Below are 20,243 nucleotides of genomic sequence, written 5' to 3' on the forward strand. Positions count from 1 at the left end.
TTAGCTTTTTATGAATACAAAATGGTTTCTTACAGAATAATTCTTGTGGAAATTCAATACCACCACCGTCCTGTCCTGTAATCTGTTTTCCACCCTGAGGTGCCACTGTGTAATAGCTGCAGCAATGCATGTCAGAATATTAGTTTATTCACAGCTCTGGAAGGCCAAGTGATCTTGCAGCTGCCTAATCCTGTGACTAGAATAAGAAAACCCAGCAGATCCACCCCATTTGTCCAACTGAATGTAGTAAATCAAGGTCACACCTTCTCTCCCCAGCACGAGGAACAATACTCTGTGGGGAAGTTGATTATTTGAGAACAAAATTAAATGTATTTTCACAGATTCCCAGGCATCGTGGATATCTGTAATAGGTTGTAATTCACCAGTTTTTAGTCCTCTTGATTAAATAGAACATTAGGAAAAATTTTAAAATCTGACGTTTTCTTTTTCCAGCCATTTTGAACTAAAAGCAGGCCAGAAGTGCAAAAGTGGGATGTAAACATGGGGAACTTTTCAAAATCATGAGGCTGTAAACCTTCTTGCATGTACCCAGCTCATGGTGCCAAATTTCACTTGAGATCTATGGATAGGCAATGGCTTGTATTGTCCAGACTGTGCTATCCAAATGTGCTATAATGCTATAATGTGCTATCCAAATCCCAAAACTTAATTGTCGAGATCCACTGCTTAATGCTGGCAAAAGTCTAAAATTCTCTTATTGGGAAAATATAAATGCTCAAGGGCAGGCTGAACTTCTGCTTTAATTATAGATAGAGTCACTAGATGGAGCCAGAAATGCAAGAAAGCATTTTATAACCTGGACTATCCTGGACCCATCAAAATTTCCTTCTGCATAAAATCTCTGTTTTTTCCAAACACAGAATTTCAACTGCATGCATGTATGAGTGCAAGATCACTGTACTGTTAAACGGTGCAGTTTTAGTGTGATGAGTTTTTTTTGTGCAAACTGCATGTAGTTGTAGTATAATCATGGTTTTACATTAGGTCTGACCAGGAAAACTGAGCAGGGAATGAGACCCATTAACATATTTTGCAATCTATTTGCAACAAATTTTCTCTGTAAACCTACCTAAAACTGGGTTACAAGACCTTAGCTCTTAAAACATGTTTCTTCTTATGCTCTTGCATATTTGTACAATTTGGCTTAGGTTTAAAAAAAAAAATTCAACCAGCTTGTAGAACAGTTGGGGAGACAATACAAATGCCAACATATACCATCCTACTGCCCTGAGAAGTGATCAGACTTGGAATGTTTTACCAGGAGTGCTAATCCTGTAGCTGCTCTCCAGGAGCACAGGAAGCTGCTCCAGTGATTTCAGGCTAGCAGGTAATTGCAAATAACAAAGGAGAAGAGAATAAATACATACTCAAGCATAGGATTTCCAAATTTTGTTTTTTGTTACACACCAAACCAGGCCAGAATGTCTGTTCTGCAGCAGGGTGCTGTTCAGGAACCTTTTTTTTTTCTTCCTGCTGAAGCACAGATTTCCTAATTTTGCTTATTTCTTGAGTAATTCTGATATGGAAGAAAATGTCCTGCAACATAATTGTAACTAAGCTGGTACCACTAAGCAATACTATTGGAAAATCAGCTGAATAGCAGATTTCTGTTTTGTCAAAGCTGCATTTTTTATGATTGATGCAGGTTTTAAGAAAGCTGTTCAGCAGCATCTCTTCAGATAAGACCAAAAATCACAGAATGGTTTGGCAGTTACCCAGGATGAAGCACACTCAAAGAAAAGGCAGAAGTATACTTGGAGTGTTGCTCCTTGCTGATATGCATGGCAGGTTTCACACTTTACCTTTTGACTGCCAGCTGTGATGTCAGATAGAGTTGGACCTGATTAAGCAATTGCTCTTCACTTCCTGTTTGACACTTTCAAGTGCTTCTACACCCAGAGGACAACCTCTGAAAAACTGCTTGCTGGTATCATCTCCACCTAAGAGAGTTTTCATTTTAAAACTTATGAAAAAACACCGGAGAATTATGAAAATCACATTTTTCTTTGCTGCATTGTTCTTACTGGATTTCTTCAGTTGCTTTCATGCTTTTCCACAATATCCCTTGCCTGACATAGAAGATGCAAAGTTCATTGAGGATTGTGTGAGAGCTCACAACACATTTCGATCCAAAGTGAATCCACCAGCCAGCAATATGTTTCGCATGGTAAGGTGGTATTTGTGACCTTTCTGAAATTGTTATAGGTTGGGCTGCTGATTTAGCCCATCTTATTCTTCATTTGTACTGTGCTATTCTTTCCATTTCAGTTAATGATTTCTGTAACATATACATTGGTTCTTTGTATGAAATAGAAAATACATTAATTTGCACAGAATTGTTCAATTTTAATAATTTGAAGGGAATTTCTTTTTTTAATACAAGATTTAGCTACTCTCAACTTCAGCCAGAGCAAAGGGCTGTATTGCAAAAAATAGTGTTCAGTTCTCGGTATGTCATCTACCTCTTTCTAAGAGAGATAGTGATCTGTTTTATATCAGGTCAGGTTTCATACATGGAAGCTGTTTGACTTTTTAAAAGTTTCTGAGTAGGCAGTCTGCAACAGGAGTTGTTGAAAATCTATCATCTCTTGTTGTTTCTTCTAATCTAGAACATGTATTGAAAAAAGGGATTTTCCAGGACATCCATTTAGATACCTAATCTTATTTGCTGCAGCAGGGTTTGAAGAGTAGGGATAGTGATATCTAGGCTGAAAAGCAGAGCCTGCTACAAATACAGTGGATATCAGAAAAGGTTATGGGTAGGTCACATGTTGTTCAGTGGAATACATAAGGAAAAACATGTATAGCTAGCTGAGGGAGGTAACCCCAGCCAGTGCATGTCACTTCTCTGAGCTCTCCAGCAGTGCTGCATAGCTGGAAAGGAAGTTAAATGCATAACCACATGCAGAGTATGAATCATTTTTACAAATGGAAACTCACAGTAAAGGAATGAGATTCAGAGTACCAGTGACTTTAATTTCTTGCCATGTTAAAAACTATGTTTAATTTAAAAAGCTAATGCACAAGAGCAAACTTACCTGCTCAGACCAAAGACCCAGCAATTCTGGAATAACAGCAGAAGAAATATATTTAAACCTCTTGAATCAAAGGTGTACTTGCAAGGTATACCAATCATGGTACTTACAAGCTATTAATGGATTTTTAATTTTTTTTTTCAGCCTTGAGGTCATAAAAGTTTTTATAATTTCTATTATCTCATGGCAAAGGGCTGCACAGCCTAACCACAGGTTGTGTGAAGCTATTTCCTTGTGTTTGATTTGGGCCTGTTAATGCCTACCTTCATTTAATAGTGTCTGGTCGTTGTATTGGAAGAGGGAAATTAATGTGGGTTATTTACCTATTTCACACAAGATGTCCAGATGTCTCTCACTGAAGGTGCAGAGCACTCTCTGTTGCTATATGAAAATTCTCTGAACTTGAAGATGATCATCCTGCTCCAGGCTCTCTCTGGCCTTTCTAGTTCTAGTGTACCTTTTCTGAGGTGGGGTGCTGTGCTGCACACAGCATTTAACAGGACTTCTGCAGAAGTGTGATTATATGTATGGTTTTATTCTCTATTCCTTTGCAAAGAGTTTCTAATACTTTGTTTGCTTTTTAGTCTACACTACTTTCAAGTGGTAATAGCCATCTTCAAATCTGTTATTAGGAGCACAAACTCAATTTTTTCTCACATCCCTTAACTTGAATTTTCCTGTGCTGAACTTTACCTGTCAGCTTAAAATCTGCAAGTCTGCCGGACCGGTTTGTTAAATTATCACTTGTGCCTCTTTGAATGGGAGTGTTTCCTTCTCAGCCCAGCAGAGATGAGCAAGTCTTCTATTCGCTTCATCCACCTCCCGAGGAGGGAGAAGAGAAAAGAGGCAGAAGGAGCTGAGGAAGGGCGCAGCTGTGACTCTTCCTTCTGTCCTGGCCAGCAGAACAGAATTCCTATCTGGTCTGGTAATACTTGCCAAGCACAAATCCATTGACAGCCAACATCTCCTAGGCACAAATTCCCCCAAGCCCCTCTACAGCAGGAAGTTTCACACAGTTACCCCCTCCAGGTGTAGCAGCTTAAAGATTGCACTCCAGCTGTAAATGTATTAACAAGTCAGATGCAACAGGACAGAGGATAGATTGTGCATGTCCTACAATAGCTAAGGGAGAAAAAAGACAAAAATTTGTTATGGGAGTAGAAATGTCAAGTGAGAGAATGAAACTGAAGGCAGGGATGGGAAGCAGAAAAGGGGAAAAGAACTCTTAACAAGTTTCTGTTTAAAAATGTCTGAATTCAGCTAAGTCACTGCAGTGCAGGTTATAGTAGGTTTTCTTCCTTTTCTACAGTCCTGGGATGCTGCTTTAGCTAAGACTGCCAAAGCATGGGCAAAGAAGTGCAAGTTTAACCACAATACCTACCTTGAAATGCCAGGAAAAATGCACCCCACCTTTCGCTTTGTTGGAGAAAACATCTGGACTGGCACAGCCCGCATCTTCTCTGTGGAGGCAGCTCTCAGGTCCTGGTTCAATGAAGTCAGCAGCTATGATTTCAGCACCAACACATGTACTGACAAGTGTGGTCACTACACTCAGGTGAGTCTTACATGCCCAGTGCTTTATGGTCTAACATATAGTCTAATATATAGGCACTGAAGATCTGAGTACAGGCTTGGAACAGATTGCTTTGGAACAGGGATCACAGCACGGCTTTGCAGGCCCCAGTTTATTGTTGCGTGAGACTGGAAATTAATATTATGGGCCCCAGGGATGTCAAGTTCTACTTCCAGCAATGGTGGAAAGGGATTATCCCCTGGCAATTTCACATTTAAAGGGCATAAGATAATAAGTGCAAAAATGGCTATTAATCTGTCATTTGTCCCAGCTGCCCTTCAGGTTAAGTTGCTCCTGTGTCAGCTGATTTAAGTTTCCCTGAGCTACTTCCCTTCTCCTTCTTCTCTTAATGCTGTTGCTTTGGCAGTATTTGAACAGCGCATTACTTACCTCCCTTTGTCCTGCAGGTCGTCTGGGCAGAGAGCTACAAAGTTGGCTGCGCAGTTCACTTCTGCAGTAGAGTTGAAAATTTTCCAGGACTGTTCAAAGCAGCACATTTTGTTTGTGACTATGGGCCAGCGTAAGTTAATTGTGGCATTTGGTTTTTTTGGGGTTTTTTTTTTGTTTGTTTGTTTTGGTTTTGGGTTTTTGTGGGTTTTTTTGGTTTTTTTCTTGTTCTTTAAATATCCCAACTGATCTGGTACCAGATGCCAACAATGATGGGTGCAGTTGTAACAAATTTCAGAATAAGCTACATCCTCATGTCACTTGTCCAAGGGAAACTTCCCCTGGCCATTGGGAACAGAACCTACTGGACATAGCTGGGACTGCAGAAAATCCCATTCAAAAAAAAGCAGGAGAGCAGATCATAGCTGACACCACTCACCATAATGCAGATGGTGGAAGAAATTCTGTTTTGACTTCAGTCTCTGCAGGAAAATTGGGAAAGATATAATCTTTCTGATTCAGAAAGATTACATCTTTCTCTGGCCCTACAAGAATTTCAGACAAGACATTGCAATTTAAGAAATAAAAGGAAGACAGTCCTCTAGTTTATCTCGTACTTTGGAGTATTTCTACTTACTTTTTACTGGTCTGTTTTTTAGAATCCAGGTGATTAATGATGGGCTAGAGGCAAATTCTTGTATGCTTACAATAATACAGTATTGCCTGAGAAGTCTCATTAATTTCCAGTGGCAGGAGTCAACTGCTCCCCCTGCCAATGAGAGCTCTAATGTGATCTAAAAGGACTTTCAAACAATTGCAATGACCAGTTTTTTTTATTATGGTATTCCTTCCCCTTGACAGCTTTTCAATGACAGCTAACAAAGTACTGTTCCTGTTTTGCAGGGGGAATTACCCAAGAAAACCATATAAAGAAGGACAACCATGCAGTAGATGCAGTAATGAGAAGTGTGTAGACAAGCTCTGTGGTAAGACCAAAGTGATCATGTAAGAAAATTGCACAGAAATAAAAGTGGCATAAATAGCAATGGAAAGACAACAACAAGTCAATTTCACTAAGTGCATAGTGGGTCTGTAGCACATCACACAACAACAGTACCAGACTCTGGGAGGAATACTGTAAGAAGGAAATCATTAAAATACTTTGCAGTTGATGGCTCTCAGATGAAGAAACCAGAGTTTCTGATGCAGGGAAGTATCATTTAGACTGTTTTCTCCCTTTTATCTGGTCAGGAAGTCAAATCCAAAATTTTAGCCCCAACAAATATTCACTGTCTAGTTCTTCCCTCCCACCAGAAATAGGAAATGTTTCTTCTGCTTTTCTGCTTGTTGGCATATCCTAACACATTTTCCAGACAACTGTATTTCTGAACTAATAATAAGACTGTACCAAAAAGCACAGCTATTTCTAACTTCCACAGTTTTCTGATAAACAGCAGTGACAGCTTGTTTGTAAATCTTTTCCCTACTATGCTTGGTGTTATCAGAGTGCTGGTAGGAAATAATTAAATGAACAGTTGTAACAGAGCTCAGAAGGCTCAGTGTATGAGGGGATTTTAATCAAATCTCAAGGAGCAATTAATAAAGGGCTGGTAACCCCCTTGGAGCAGGCCTGTGGCAGCTGTGGGATGTTTGGCTGGTGCTGGGAACCAGTGCAGAGCTGAGCCAGCACAGCCCACTCCCAAACCCTGCAAAGATGCAACAATGAAAGGAGTGTGGTTGGAGTAAAACCTCTCTGGGGAGGAGGTGTTACCTGCAAACGTGCTGTCTGGGTCTGGGAGAGAAGTGGGTGATGGTGAGGGGCTCAGCCTGCTCCCTCCTTCCTGCCTCTCCTGTAATGAGCCAGAGTGACTCTGTTCTGGGTCTGTCTCTTTGGTGTCAGGGTGTGGGCACCGCAGGGCAACACACAGCCCATACCCTGTCACTCTGAGTCTGCTCCAAACAGCAGCAGACCTTTATGTCAATTCACCTAGCCCCAAACTGGGCAATGTTTTTAATAAACAGAGATTAAAGGAGATGCAGCAATGTCTTAAATCAAATATTAATTTTATACAGAGGTTTAATACAGAGGGGATGGTCTTTACTAGCCAGGCTCTAGACAGCTTCAGCTGTAGAAATTATTGAGCATTTGGTACTCTTATTTCCTTCTGTAATATCCTGTCTGACTCATCTTAAAGTCTCAGACTGACACATCACAGGGAAACTAGAAATATCTCAACAACTAGGGGGAGGGACAGGAGGAACAGAGAATTTAAAAGCTAAGTGCTAGATTCTATCACCAGCTTTTACCATTTTCTTCTATAGGGAAAATGAGGAATTTCAATAGGATGTACACAGGCAATCCTGCAAATGCATTGAAATTTTAGCAAAAAGTTATGTGATAAATTAGTAGTTATATTTGTCTATCTGTAACTACTTAAATTTGATATATGTAACTATTTTAAATAAATTCCATGTTTTGTTGTTATTTTTTATTCCCTCATCTCCATGACACAAATTCTTCCTGATACAGCTGTTTTTTTCTGTTTCTTTGTCAATTCAATAAAAAATATGAACTCCACACCAGCTGGGAGCCTGCTCTTGCTGGCCTGCTTCCCCAGGATGTTCTAGGCACTAACTGGCATTATGAGTGCAAAGGCTTACCTCTTTGCATCAAGAACCACCATTGAATGGTACTCACATTACTTTTCTCTTCTGATCTCTTTGCAGAAAATGCAAAACGTGAGAAGCTGATAAGTACGTATCAAATTGTTCTCAATGGCTTTCCTGTAAGTATGGCTAAGACTAAGTCTTAACACCTTTTTCTTCACTGACTTTTAGGTTATGCCAACTGGTATCCAGACTGGGATAGACAGCCCCAGCCTCCGCAGCCCCGTCCCCCCAGGCCTCCCGTGCCATCACACGTCCCACCTGCTGAGCATCCACGACCCTCTTGTGACCAATACTGTCTCACTGTTCTAATTTTAAGGCCACTGTTTCTTGTATTGAGTGCTGGTGCTGTACTTCTAGTACAACAGCAATTTCCAAACACTTTTTTTTATGAGTAATGGTCAATTAAGAGACTGATTGTGCTCCTACTGCTGTATTACTCTCACGCAACTGGTACACCTTTAAAAAAAAACATTTGGTTGTCTTTCATTATCCCTGCAATGCTTATCCAGCATGGGAAAGGCTGCTTCTTCACTCGAGGCAAAATATAAGTGGCTGTGCATAGAAGTAATGTAATTTATTGGCAGTAGCTGCAACATGCTCCTATGAGCCTGTATGAGGCTCTTAGCTCTAGGGGTAGCTTGCTACAGGGACCACAGAGACTAGATATTACTCCATGTGCTAACAATCCTCCTGGAAGCCTGGGGCATCATGAAGACATGTCTGAAATGGCACACTGTATCCAAAAGAAGCAATAATTCGTCTTCATTAACCTTCAGTTGTCCTGGACACAATTTCCCCTAGATAATGGAGATTTAACTGTATCTATTACCTTTTATGAACAGGAGTAAAGCTTGCCCTTTGCTTTATTTAGCCTATGTGTGTCAGTGTTCATTACTCTATTGTCAGTTGTACTATTCCATTCTTCTCCTCTCAGAGCTAATCCTTGTTCTCCATAAGTAGAAGAATACCAGGGAAAGTTGACAGAGTAAGGATTAAGGTGGGGTGTAATGGGGAAAGCTTAATTTTAGGATGTGAGATAGTGAAAATATCTAAAATGCAGAGTAAATGTCAGCCATTGTGAGTTTTCAGATAGCAAGAAACAGAGACGGAAAATTAAATGGGCCCAGGACAGATTCTGGTTTAGAAATGGAATACCTCAGCCTCATTTAAAAAGCCCAGACCTCTGATGGATTCAGTGTGCTTTAAGAGACATTTAGCCCTCAACCTGACCCCCACTGTTCCAATATATGTTTGTTAGTGGGGGGAAGCCAGGAGATACTGACTGACACTAGCAATGCATAGCTGTGCTATCAATATTTAAAGCTGTTTTTTTCCTCTTTTATCTTTGCCCTAATGTTTTAAGAGCACAGTGACTCCAATTCTGAGCCACATTGCAGCATGTCATCCCACAGAATAAAAATGGGCCCCAACTGAGGTTTTTGTTAATAGATCCCTTGGGGTGGATTAGAGTGAAATGACACTGAATGACCAGTAAATAAGTAGATAAATAAATAAATAAATGTGGATTAGAGTGAAATGACACTGAATGACCAGTATATAAATAAATAAACAAACAAATAAGGCAGCTTTATTTTATAACAGTTTGGTTGTAGTGGAAAGGAAGAAAATGTATAAGGAAAAGAAAGAGGAAAAGCAACAGCTTTAACAGCATCTGGTTTCATCAAAAGAAAATTTATCCAAAACTTTTCTGCAATACATAGTGATTGCTATGAATAGGATTACAGGGGCCAAACAAATAGTAACAAAGAATCGTAAAGGACAGGAGAGACATTTGCCCACCATAATTAAAGAAAGAAGACCAAAAAAAAAAAAAAAAGAGACAAGGCTGCTACAGCTCTAATGGGAACTTGTAGCTCAATTTCCTTATTCTTATAGCAGTCTTCTTGAAATATGACTCGTTTCCTGTGACTAACTTTGTATTCAATTACCATGGTTAAGGTAAGCCTAGCCCACACATCTTCCAAGCAAAATGCTGGTGGTGGAGCTAAAACCACTTTATACGGCAGAAACAGTCTGCTTTTAAAGCTGGGAGGCCAGATGTTGAGAAGCATGACTCTAAGGAAAGGGCTAATGACATTTGCAGTGCATGCCTTAAGCAAGTGCTTGGTGACGGAACTGGCTGAAGAAAACTTCCTTGATGCCTGTGGCACAAACCGCAGAAACGAACCGACTTTCAGCGCCGGCCCTGCGGGGGCAGGACCGACACTGATGCTTTCCCCGGCGGCGTTCCATTGCGGTGTGTTGCACAGAGAGCGAGCAGCAGCACAAGCACGGGCAGCGGGGTCTCCAGCAGGACACTCGAGCTCGGGCCGCTCGGCCCCCCCGCCCGCCGCGCAGCAGCCGCGGCCCGCGCCCCGCTACCCCGGGCGTGCGCAGCGCCCGCCCGAGGGCCAGGCCACGCCCCGCTGCCCTCAGGCTGCCCGGGGCTCTATAAGTAAAGGCAACCGGGCACGGAGCCTGGCGGATTTCAGCACCACCGGCTCGGGACATCTAGGGATGCCCCTAGATCCACCGTGGTGACTTTGCTTGAACCATCTCTTCCTCTCCCATTCTCAATGACAAGCAAATTTTCTCCTTGTCTGCTGGCTTTACTACTCTTTTGTTATTCCTCTGATTCTTATGATTCATCGACATTGCCTGATCCTCGGGATCCAAAGTTTATTCAGGAATGTGTGCAAACCCACAACTCATTGCGGTCCAAAGTGGATCCACCAGCCAGCAACATGCTCTACATGGTAAGGGAATCTTCATGACTTATATACAAATTTGTAGCATTGCGATGCTGTTTATGATTCTCAAAGATTGCTTTTGTGATCAAATGCAAAAAAATCAGAAAACAACCCTACAAAAACCTGGAGTCATAAGACTCACCGCTTTTCAAAGCAGAGAAGAAGGCTGTAATTATCAGGCGGCTTTATGCAATCGGATATGTGCAGTTTAGCTCTGAAATTCCCCATTCGAAGCCGCAGAAGCCCTCAGCCCAGCGGTGCTGTGTTGCGTGAGAAGCCTCCTGGTTGCGAGGCAGCTCGGCAGCCGGAGGTGTGGGGTTTGTGCCCATCTAAGCACAACTTTCCTGCTCGAGTATCGGCGTGGGCAGATCCTGTTGCCAGACAGCGCTGCAGAGCTTTCCCTGAGCCTTCTCTGCAGGGCTCTCACCGACTGAGCCAGCAGGGCGGCAGCTCCGAGGGGCTGGGCCTGCGGGGAAAGCCAGAAAGCACCGAGCTCAGTTTCCGTTTCTGGTTGTCAGACACTAAAAGATAAGTGCCCCATTTTAGGAGGGGTAACTGCACAGTAATCAAACTTGAATTGCAAACACGACAGGAAACTTATTCAGTTTCTCTTCTAGATGCATCTTTTAGATCAGCTCTCCTCAGCTGTGCATCCTGGCCTTCAGAACATGTTGCTTGGACTCTGTATTTTCTGCATTGCTTTACTGGCCCTAAACAAAAAAATATTGTTAGGATGTGTTAAAAGCGCAGTGTTCATATTTTTAAATTGTGCTTCATTTCTTCTTTTGAAAAAGTAAAGAACTGAAATTGGGAAAAAAAAAATGGGCAGCGTAAGAAAGAGACAAATAAATTGCATCTAAACCAGAAACTGAATCATGGCAAGTTTCTTTCAAAATCCTGCAAAACTCCTAGCCTGAAATATTACCTCTTCCAGGAACTATTTGATGTGGAGATAGCAGTGCAATACCTGATAAAATCTATTACAAAACTAAAAGCATTGGAATTGAAAACAGTATTTTGAGTGGCCCTTGGCACTTCAAAAAGGCAGAAAAGAAGATGGTGCTTTTATTTCACAAGGAACTTATTTTTTGCTGAAAGTAACTGTCCATCTAGATATGTAAAAATTAAGATTGAATTAAGGGCATTCTCATATTTTGGAAAAGTAGTCTTTAAAAGAAAATGCAAAATGAAAACTCCTTTAATTGCAAGTAACAAAGCTCAGCCATTGGTATTTGTAATCCATGTATTATAAAATTAGAACGTTGATCTAAATTTTTTTTACCTGACAAATGTGAACTCTTTTCATCCACCCAAAGCACTACTTAGTTCTGTTCTAAGGCTCCTCAAAAACAGCAGAGTCTCACCAGTTTCATCAGCGCTTCATAACAGTCCCCTTTGAATTAGTGCTGCCTTCCATCACTTTTCACATATTATGCATTAAATTTTTCCTCCTTAAGTCAGCAAGCAACTTCTTATAAAATGAAAACTGAGAAGCAGTTCCTGACGGGGGGGAAAAAGTAAGTATTGTTTCCTTAAACAGCAGTGATATCTTTATGCAAATCTCCCTGTCCTGTGCATTTTCTTCACATGCCATTTAGTCTAATCTTTCTGTTTAAGTGCAGTATTATAAGGAAATATGGAGTGTAACTGCAGTTAAACTAAAAACCATTGTGAACATTTCTGTACACTGCTTTTCATCTGTCAGCCAGATTAAGCATTCACACAAAATGGAAAGTATATTTAAACTTACTATGCAACTTTAAACTTAGCATTATTCATACCTTTATCAAAGTTTAAACCTATTACTACTATAGGATGAAGGAGAGGACGGGCATGGACTCTTAAAAAGCAGAATGTGGGAAAAAAAGAGACCATAAAATGCTAAGGTGCATCCCCCACTGTTGTACTTCTTTCATGATGATCATCTCAGAGCCTTGACAAGATGTAAAATGAAGCTTCTGTCTTAACTGGCAGAGTTACCTTCCAGGACTGGAAGATAAGTTCTGTACATTGCCAGATTTTATCCATTGTCCTTAAAAGTATCTAAGAAAATACCAACTGCTTACTTGAAATAAGACTCCCTGCTCCAAATTTAATACTTGATGTGCTGAGTTCCTATCTAAATTATTTATGTCCTAGTTTTGTGGGTGTATTTGGTTTGCACAAACAGGTTTTGAAAGCAGAGGGGTCATACAGGGATGGCTTCTCTTGAGAAGCTGCCAGAAGCTCCTTGCGTATCCTACAGAGCCACTTCCCCACTGCTGGCCAAGGCCAAGTCCTTCAGCCTCTGTGGCAGTGCCTCTAGGATAATTCATTCAAGAAGGGGAAAGGTTGTGCACAAGCAATTGCAGCCAGAGAAGAGTAAGAACATGTGGAAGGAGTGACTCCGCAGACATGAAGATCAGGGCAGAAAGGGTGGGAGGGAGCGCTCCAGGCACTGGAGCAGAGATTCCCCTGCAGCCCCCGGTGCAGGCCATGGTGAGGCAGGATGTGACCCTCCAGTCCATGGAGGTCCATGGAGGAACAGAGATCCACCTGCAGCCTGTGCAGGACCCCACACTGGGGCAGGTGGAGGCCTGAAGGGGGCTGTGACCCTGTGGGAAAGCTGTGCTGGAGCAGGGTCCTGGCAGGAGCTGTGGCCCCATGGAGAGAGGAGCCCGCACTGAGCAGGTTTGCTGGCAGGACTGGTGAGCCCATGGAGGACCCACTCTGGAGCAGTGTGCTCCTGCAGGACTGCACCCTGAGGGAGGGACCGTGCTGGAGCAGTTTGTGAAGAGCTACACCCCATGAGAAGGAAGAAGGAAGATAAGTTTGTGAAGGACTGTCTCCTGTTGGAGGGACCCCACACTGCAGCAGGAGAAGAGTGTGAGGAGTCCTCCCCCTGAGGAGGAGGGAGCAGGAGAGACAGTGTTTGATGAACAGAGCGTAACCCCCAGTTCATGTCCCCTTGTGCTGCTGGGGGGGAGGAGGAAGTGGAAAATCAGGACTGAAGTTATGTCCTGGAAGAAAGGAGAGGTGTGGGAAAGGGGTTTAAAATTGTAATAAATACAATTAATTTCCCCAAGCTGAATCTGTTTTGCCCATGACAGTAACTGAAGGATGATCTCTCCCTGTCTTATCTCAATCCAAGAGCCTTTGGTTGCATTTTTCTCTCCCCTCCCCAGCTGAGGAGGGCAGTGATAGAGTGGCTTTGGTGGGCATCTGGCCAGTGTCCACCCCACCAAACTGGGAAAATACACCCTCCACAAACATTAGGCAAAGGAAGAAATAGAAGACATAGGTTAAAAAATATTTTTAAACCTCTGTAGATGCATTTCGGCATGATCTTGTGGTTTTAATTACTGCTCGGTAGCATAAACAATACACATTGTTTCAGACTTAGCTATCGTACAAAAAAAGTTGCTTAGGTAGAACACAGACATAAAATCCAACAACCTACCCTTGTTAGATTCTACCAAAAAATCTACAAAAAGGTGGATTGTAAAAGACACCTTTTCCTTCATCTTTTCTGATCCATTCAAAACAATTTCCTTGGCATTTCCATCATTTGCAGAAGGAAGTAAACTATTTTAATTAATTCAGAAGAGGACAAATAAAATGTTTATTTAAAACAAAACAAAACAAAACAAAAAAAAAAAAAAAACCCAAAAAACTTCAGTACAAAATAGTTCAGTGCTGGACAACTTCATTTACATAACACAAAGTATAACTAGGACTCAAGCATACATTTGTGGTACTGTGTCTGCCAGGAGGTACAATGTTGTAATCGCTCAATCAAGGTGTGTGCACAAGAAAACCCAGCAAGAGCAGACACCACCTCCAGTGCAAACAAAAGACATTTACATGACTCAGTTGCTTAAATAGCCACTTTTTCTAAAATTGAATAGCAAGTGAATGAGTCATGGTACAAATACAAATTCAGCACTCAGGTTTCAAGCCACCAAACACAATGATGCTTACCAAAGGGTTGAGTTTAAACTGTCCCCAATATCGCAGTGTGCTTGTGAACAGACCTGCAAGCCATGGCCTTAAGCAAATATGAGGCTACACAAGACTTTTGCATTATTGGTATGGTAAGCATAACCCTCATTTTCCAGATTCCATGTAAATTCATTTTAATTTATATTAATGTTCTGTTATAGCCAGCATAGCCTTGAAATGCTCATTATGCCACAAACACTGTATTTGGCTGATGTACAGCTCTTGATGTCCAACAAGCCAGTCAGCCAAGATCATACACCACCCCAAAAAATTTCCTCAAACTTAATCAGCAATTTAAGTTCAAATCAGAAACAAACCTACAAGATGATCAACCATGTAGCTCTGTAAGTCTCCACAGAAGTGAAAAATGAATGAACCAAAAGCATCTACACAATTGAGACACAGCTTTTCCTGAGAGCTGCTTTGAATTACTGCACTGCCAATATAACAAAGTGATTTTTAATTGTCTTTATTTTGCAGAGTTGGGATCCAGATTTGGCAAAGACTGCAAAAGCTTGGGCAAAGAAATGCTTATTTAAACATAATATACACCTCAAAGAGCGAGGGAAAGTTCACCCCAAATTTGCTACTGCTGGAGAAAACATCTGGACTGGCACAGTTTCTGTCTTTACTGTGAAAGCAGCCCTCAATTCTTGGTTCCACGAGGTCGAATCCTACGATTACGACTCCAATAGCTGCAGTAGAGTATGTGGCCACTATACTCAGGTAGGCATTGCATTTCTCCATCTAAACCATGAACCAGCTTTGCCATTTTATACAAAACATCTACATTTCTGTTGAAGATTCAGTGAATCTTTCCAGGTTCTGTAGTCTTACTATATGTCTATGTGCACAAGATGTTCTTATGTTCCAAATTATGGAAGGAAAAGAGTCACTATGTTATTACTTTAAATGTGACAGTTTGTGGGGTTTTTTTGAAGAAAACAGTGCAGCTATCAAGCAGTCAGATTAGCCAAGCAGTTGCTAAAAAACAGGCAACAGCAGTGGCTGTGGGCTGCTGTGCATGAGTGGAATGAGGTCCCAGCTCTGTCAGGCAGACTTCAAATGCCAAGGGCTGGAGAAGTACCATCATGAAAAGAGATGTCTGCAGTTCTGCAAACATCATGTGAACACTTTGTCCAGATGCTATTCCCAAAGGAAACAGGCCCTTGGAGGAGAGAGAGGATCAGTAAGTGAAGTAATGGCCTTGCCGCTAGATTACCTTAGTCACGGCCATGATGTTAAAAGGCAGGAGTGCAGCCTAAACACAATCCTCCTCCTAAAGCACCAGTGCCTTCTGACAATTTGCTTTACGTCCCCACAGGATTTAGTGAAGGGGCAGCCAGCCCTCATAAGAGCTGTAGCAGATCATGCAGCCTTTTCTGCACGGGTGTGAACTCAGCTCCCACAGCAGGAAAGACAGAAAGCTAATGGATTAGGTTGAAACAAAAGACATGAACTTCACCTTTCTTCTTTACCAGAAAGGAAAACAACCTGTTACAGCCAGTTGTGTCTTCTTTCTGCACAGTTTTAACAAATATATGGTGAATTGGGTAAAATAATCAGTCTTTTTTCAGAACAAACTATGATTTTGAGATCCATTATTGCTGCTTTTCCTGTGAAACCTGCCAGAAGAGTCCTCCTCATCCCATTAGTATGTGATAAAACAGGGGAGAGCTTTTCTTCTCCTAACTCTTCAGGTGCTGAATCAAAGCCTTTGTCACCAGTGTGTCCATCTGTCTTTGCAGGTAGTCTGGGCTACAAGCTACAAGGTTGGTTGTGCTGTCCACTTCTGTCCCACAGTGCAACACATCTCCATACGCAACGCAGCGCACTTCGTCTGCAACTATGGGCCGCCGTAAGGTTTTTTGTTGTGAATATTTCAAGGGGTTTGGGTCCTACCCCTTCCCTTCCACAACATACAACTTTATTAGGTCAGTCCATTTAGTCCTGTTTTTTGTGGCAGGAAATAGTATCCAAAATAGAAAAGAGGTACACCTTTGTCCAATCAGCTTTTTTTTAATTTGCTAGATGAGGGCTATATATTCAAGACAAAAAGCAGTGGGACTGGAAGAAAGGATTAAATATAAGATGTTGACATGAAAATACTGAAGTGATCATCTGAAAGTTAATCCCTTGCTCCTAAATGCCAAGATGACCCCAGACAGTTGCCAAGGTGCAAATCCAAAGTCTGAAGATATTCCCACATGTGCCTGAGGAATTACGCCCTTAAGTCAATGGCTTGGATAAACATTGAAATGTGCAGTGCTGGCAGCCTGCAGTCTTAGCAGCTGAGAGCTGCTTAGGAGGCTGGGGCTGCTCAAGACAAAATTTGATCCAGAGGTCCTTCATGTACATAGTCAGTAGGATATCTGGCTAGGATGGATGTATTACTCTCTTCTCCAGCTAGTTAATGGCACCTCAATATAAATGTAGCTTTAAAAGCTTTACATGCATACCATGTTGGACCAAGGCCAGGCAGCCCCTGAACTCAAGCAAGGTTGGCATTCCTTTTGCCCATGCCTCATCCTTGGAAGAATATGTACCCCTGACTAGATACCTTGAAATGACACAGCTACTGCTCTCCCCAGAAGCCCCACACCCAAATGTTCAGAGGGCCAAAATCCCACTGGATTTCTTGCCCTGTGTTGGCATGGGGAAGAGGAGTGGTCCCTTCACCAGCACTCAGCAAAGCAGGCAGGGGCCTCTCTGGAGAAGCAAGGCACTCTAGAGAGGGCTTTAAAGCTGGGCTCTCCTCTGCTGGGTGAGGATCACAAATGGTCAGTTGCATGCTAACAAGTGGAGTAATGTCACATCCACCTGTTGATTTTGAGAAGCAGTAGCTTCATTGCTTTGTTTCAGCTCTGTCAAGGGCCCAGGCCAGATGCATACACAGTTTTCTCAAATAAATGTACTCTTCAGCTTAAACCAAGCAATGAAAGCCTTGCTTTGCTGAAACTAATGAGGCTTTACCATTATAAGTGTGCTTCATCTCACTGCTGAGATTTCATGCTTACCAAATCCCTCTCTGTGTTCATGGGCAGTTTGTGGCATTTGGCTGTGCTTTGAGCAAAGCACTGAAGCTGTGTATGGTGCAATATCAGCCTGGGCAGAGATAGTTGGTCCCACTCACACCACTGGCAGAGGAGGGAGCAGAAGAGAATCCTACATCACTCCTAAAACATTAAACAACAAATGGATGAAATCACCACCTATGATTTTCCAACACCAAAGCATTCCTCTTCAAGGCTGAATACACACATACATACACAGTAACTGAACCTGCTCTTGCTTCCCTAGCCAGAGCCAGCTATGAGGTTCCAGAGTCTCCACATACACAAATTACCCAACTCTGAGACTGCTGTAACTCCCAGGTTTGCAATACTGCTGTCTCCAAGTTCCTAAACAGGGGTGTCTCATTACACCCAATCTCTTCTGTTTCACTGCATGTCTTGGGCACCGGGCACTCAGACGGTACTCTTGAAAAAACCATCATTCTATCAACACAAGTGAAGCAGAACTCAGGTTAAAACCCAATTAGCAGTAGGTATTACCATCTTCCCAAGTGCTGTTTGAGAGCAGTGGTGTTTTCCTTCGCAGTGGGAATTACCCAGTGCGCCCATACAAGACGGGAGCAGCATGCAGCGAGTGCGGTGGTGAGGAGTGTAACAATCAGCTGTGTCGTAAGTAGAAGACAACCAGACATCCTCCCCAAGCACATGTAGAAAGGGAAAGAGCACACAAAAGATAGCGGCAGGAAGCAGGCACAGCACTCTCCTGTTCCTAAAAATAGGCTGAAAAACTGCAATCAGAAGCCAAGTGGGTAGTGATGCACAAAGAGAGGGGATGAGGGCAGAAGGAGCCTGTTTTCCACCCTGGGGAGTGATGGGATAGGGTCTGCTCTTCAGGTGCTGGAGGGTGTGTTACAGGAGATATAGTGGCTGCAGTTTAGGGTGTTATTACCCCTGTCAGAAGTTACTACTTGCAGAAACAGAAAGCAGAGAATGGGATACCTGTCCTGGGGACTCCAGGTTATCCACATCTGATGTCTGAGCTGTGGCTTGAGCTGGTGCAGGTCCAAGCTAGCTTTGCCCCTGCCATGCCACTGCAGGTGGGGAGAGCAGCCATGGCACTGCCAAAGCTGCTCACTCCAATGACCATCAGCCAGGCCATCTGCTTTCCCCTAAGCACTAGGAGAGAACAAGGCTGACATGCAAGAGCATTCATGGAGATGCAATGCTCAACCCAAGCCTGACAGCCTTCCTTATATGCCTGTACTTAGCTTTGTAATGGCTGCATGCAGCCAGGAGGAAAGGAGACCTGAAATTTCCATAAAGACAAGGCACTGTCCTGTGGCCATTGGCCTGCAGGGAGCTGAGGGTATGGTCACACCAGCACTCAACCATTAGTGAACTAAAAGGAGTGGAAAGATGCTGTTAAAACACCAGTACCTAAGGAATTTAAGGGAGTCCTGGATTCACAGAGCTGTTTTATGTTAGTTGCAGGCTCTCAAAACACAGGGCACAGGGTAATCTTGGGAAGCACACCCAGGGGGGAGTTCTCTCTACACCAGCCACTGGTGGTAGGAGTCAAATATGTGTGATAAAGCTCTCCTCACCAGAGTCCTGAGAGTAACTGCAGGGCTCTCCCAGAGTCAGCAGGTCTTTTCTTTTTCCTGAGAAGAAACACATCAGCTGTATTTATAAGCCCCTTGTGATGCTCACATTTCATTCCCTTTTGGTTAGAGTCAAATTGTTTCTAAATTATAAGTGTGCTTCTGTTTACTTCTTTTCTCTCTCCAGAAAATGCAGAGCGTGACAAAGTCATTGGTAAGTACCACTGGAATTACTGCTTCCTTTTCTTGCCCTTGTCACAGTTATACTTGAAAACAAGTGAATTGTTTTGTTTACAGAGAATTCCAGGTGGTATCCAGAGTGGGACAGGCCTGCGTGTGATGAGTTCTGCATCTCCATTATTGCTTTAAGATTACTACTCCTTATACTGACAATTGTGGCCACCTGGCTCTTACCAAAATATTGGTCTCTAGTACCTGTCAGTGGGTAACACACATGTAGAAGACCACAAGAGCACTTGGCTCAACTAATCTCTTCCATTCACCTAAGTTACAGGCAGCATAAACATTGTTTGCATTCATAGGTGATTTAGAAGTACAGAAATAACATCTTCATTGCAGGTCATAGTTACAAGCACTGATAAGCAGCTTTCTCATTGTTCAGAACCAGTTAAAAGTTTAAATGGATTTAGATGTTAAAATTGCTTTAAAAGTTAAAAAGTTAAAATATTTTTAAAGTGGAGCAGTGTGCATGTGATCTGGTGGGTACAGGGGCACATTGTCCAGGCAGCACACTGAAGTACAGGCAGCTGCCCAACACACTTTAGGAAGGGTGGAGTGTCCAGCCCAGGAGCCAGGCCCCAGCCCACAGCCAAGGCACAGGCAGAGCATGCACCTGTCTCATTCCTATTGCACTCTTACCTTGGGCACTCCTACAGCAAGATGCAGAATGGACTGTATAATTTAAATTTTTTAAAGGAATTTTTGGATCCCTGTGAGCTCTGGCATTTTCATCCTGTGGCAGGCAGCACACTTCTCAGTCTCACGGAGCACTTGTCATTGGTACTTTGCTTTGCTTAGAATTTGTTTTTAAACTCATGGCATCTGTGCCTAAACAGTTTCAACTGTGTTTACATGGTTATGTATCACTGCAATCATTCCTGTTGTGGTTATATATTTTTTTTGAGTATAGGGGTTTTACTGCTGTTTCAAACAATAAATTGTTGTTTCTTGCTTCCTGTGTATGGCAATCA

The 20,243-nt window shown here is 42.4% G+C and overlaps 2 protein-coding genes across 2 annotated transcripts; both read left to right on the forward strand.

Moving 5' to 3' along the window:
• Positions 1 to 1,937: 1,937 nt before the first annotated feature.
• On the forward strand, positions 1,938 to 8,525 carry LOC121352571 (glioma pathogenesis-related protein 1-like). Its single transcript, XM_041465637.1, has 6 exons — positions 1,938 to 2,188; positions 4,366 to 4,611; positions 5,037 to 5,149; positions 5,920 to 6,002; positions 7,744 to 7,770; positions 7,855 to 8,525. The coding sequence occupies exons 1-6, from the start codon at positions 1,988 to 1,990 to the stop codon at positions 8,079 to 8,081; spliced, it is 897 nt and encodes a 298-aa protein (XP_041321571.1). The 5' UTR covers positions 1,938 to 1,987; the 3' UTR covers positions 8,082 to 8,525.
• Positions 8,526 to 10,153: 1,628 nt separating this feature from the next.
• Positions 10,154 to 20,224, forward strand: LOC121352549 (glioma pathogenesis-related protein 1-like). The gene is made up of 6 exons (XM_041465606.1): positions 10,154 to 10,442; positions 14,898 to 15,143; positions 16,166 to 16,275; positions 18,018 to 18,100; positions 19,220 to 19,246; positions 19,330 to 20,224. The coding sequence occupies exons 1-6, from the start codon at positions 10,263 to 10,265 to the stop codon at positions 19,479 to 19,481; spliced, it is 798 nt and encodes a 265-aa protein (XP_041321540.1). The 5' UTR covers positions 10,154 to 10,262; the 3' UTR covers positions 19,482 to 20,224.
• Positions 20,225 to 20,243: the final 19 nt, after the last annotated feature.

This window comes from Pyrgilauda ruficollis, unplaced genomic scaffold (assembly GCF_017590135.1).
Source record: "Pyrgilauda ruficollis isolate IOZ18807 unplaced genomic scaffold, ASM1759013v1 scaffold19, whole genome shotgun sequence".
In the NCBI taxonomy this organism is placed as follows: Eukaryota; Metazoa; Chordata; class Aves; order Passeriformes; family Passeridae; genus Pyrgilauda; species Pyrgilauda ruficollis.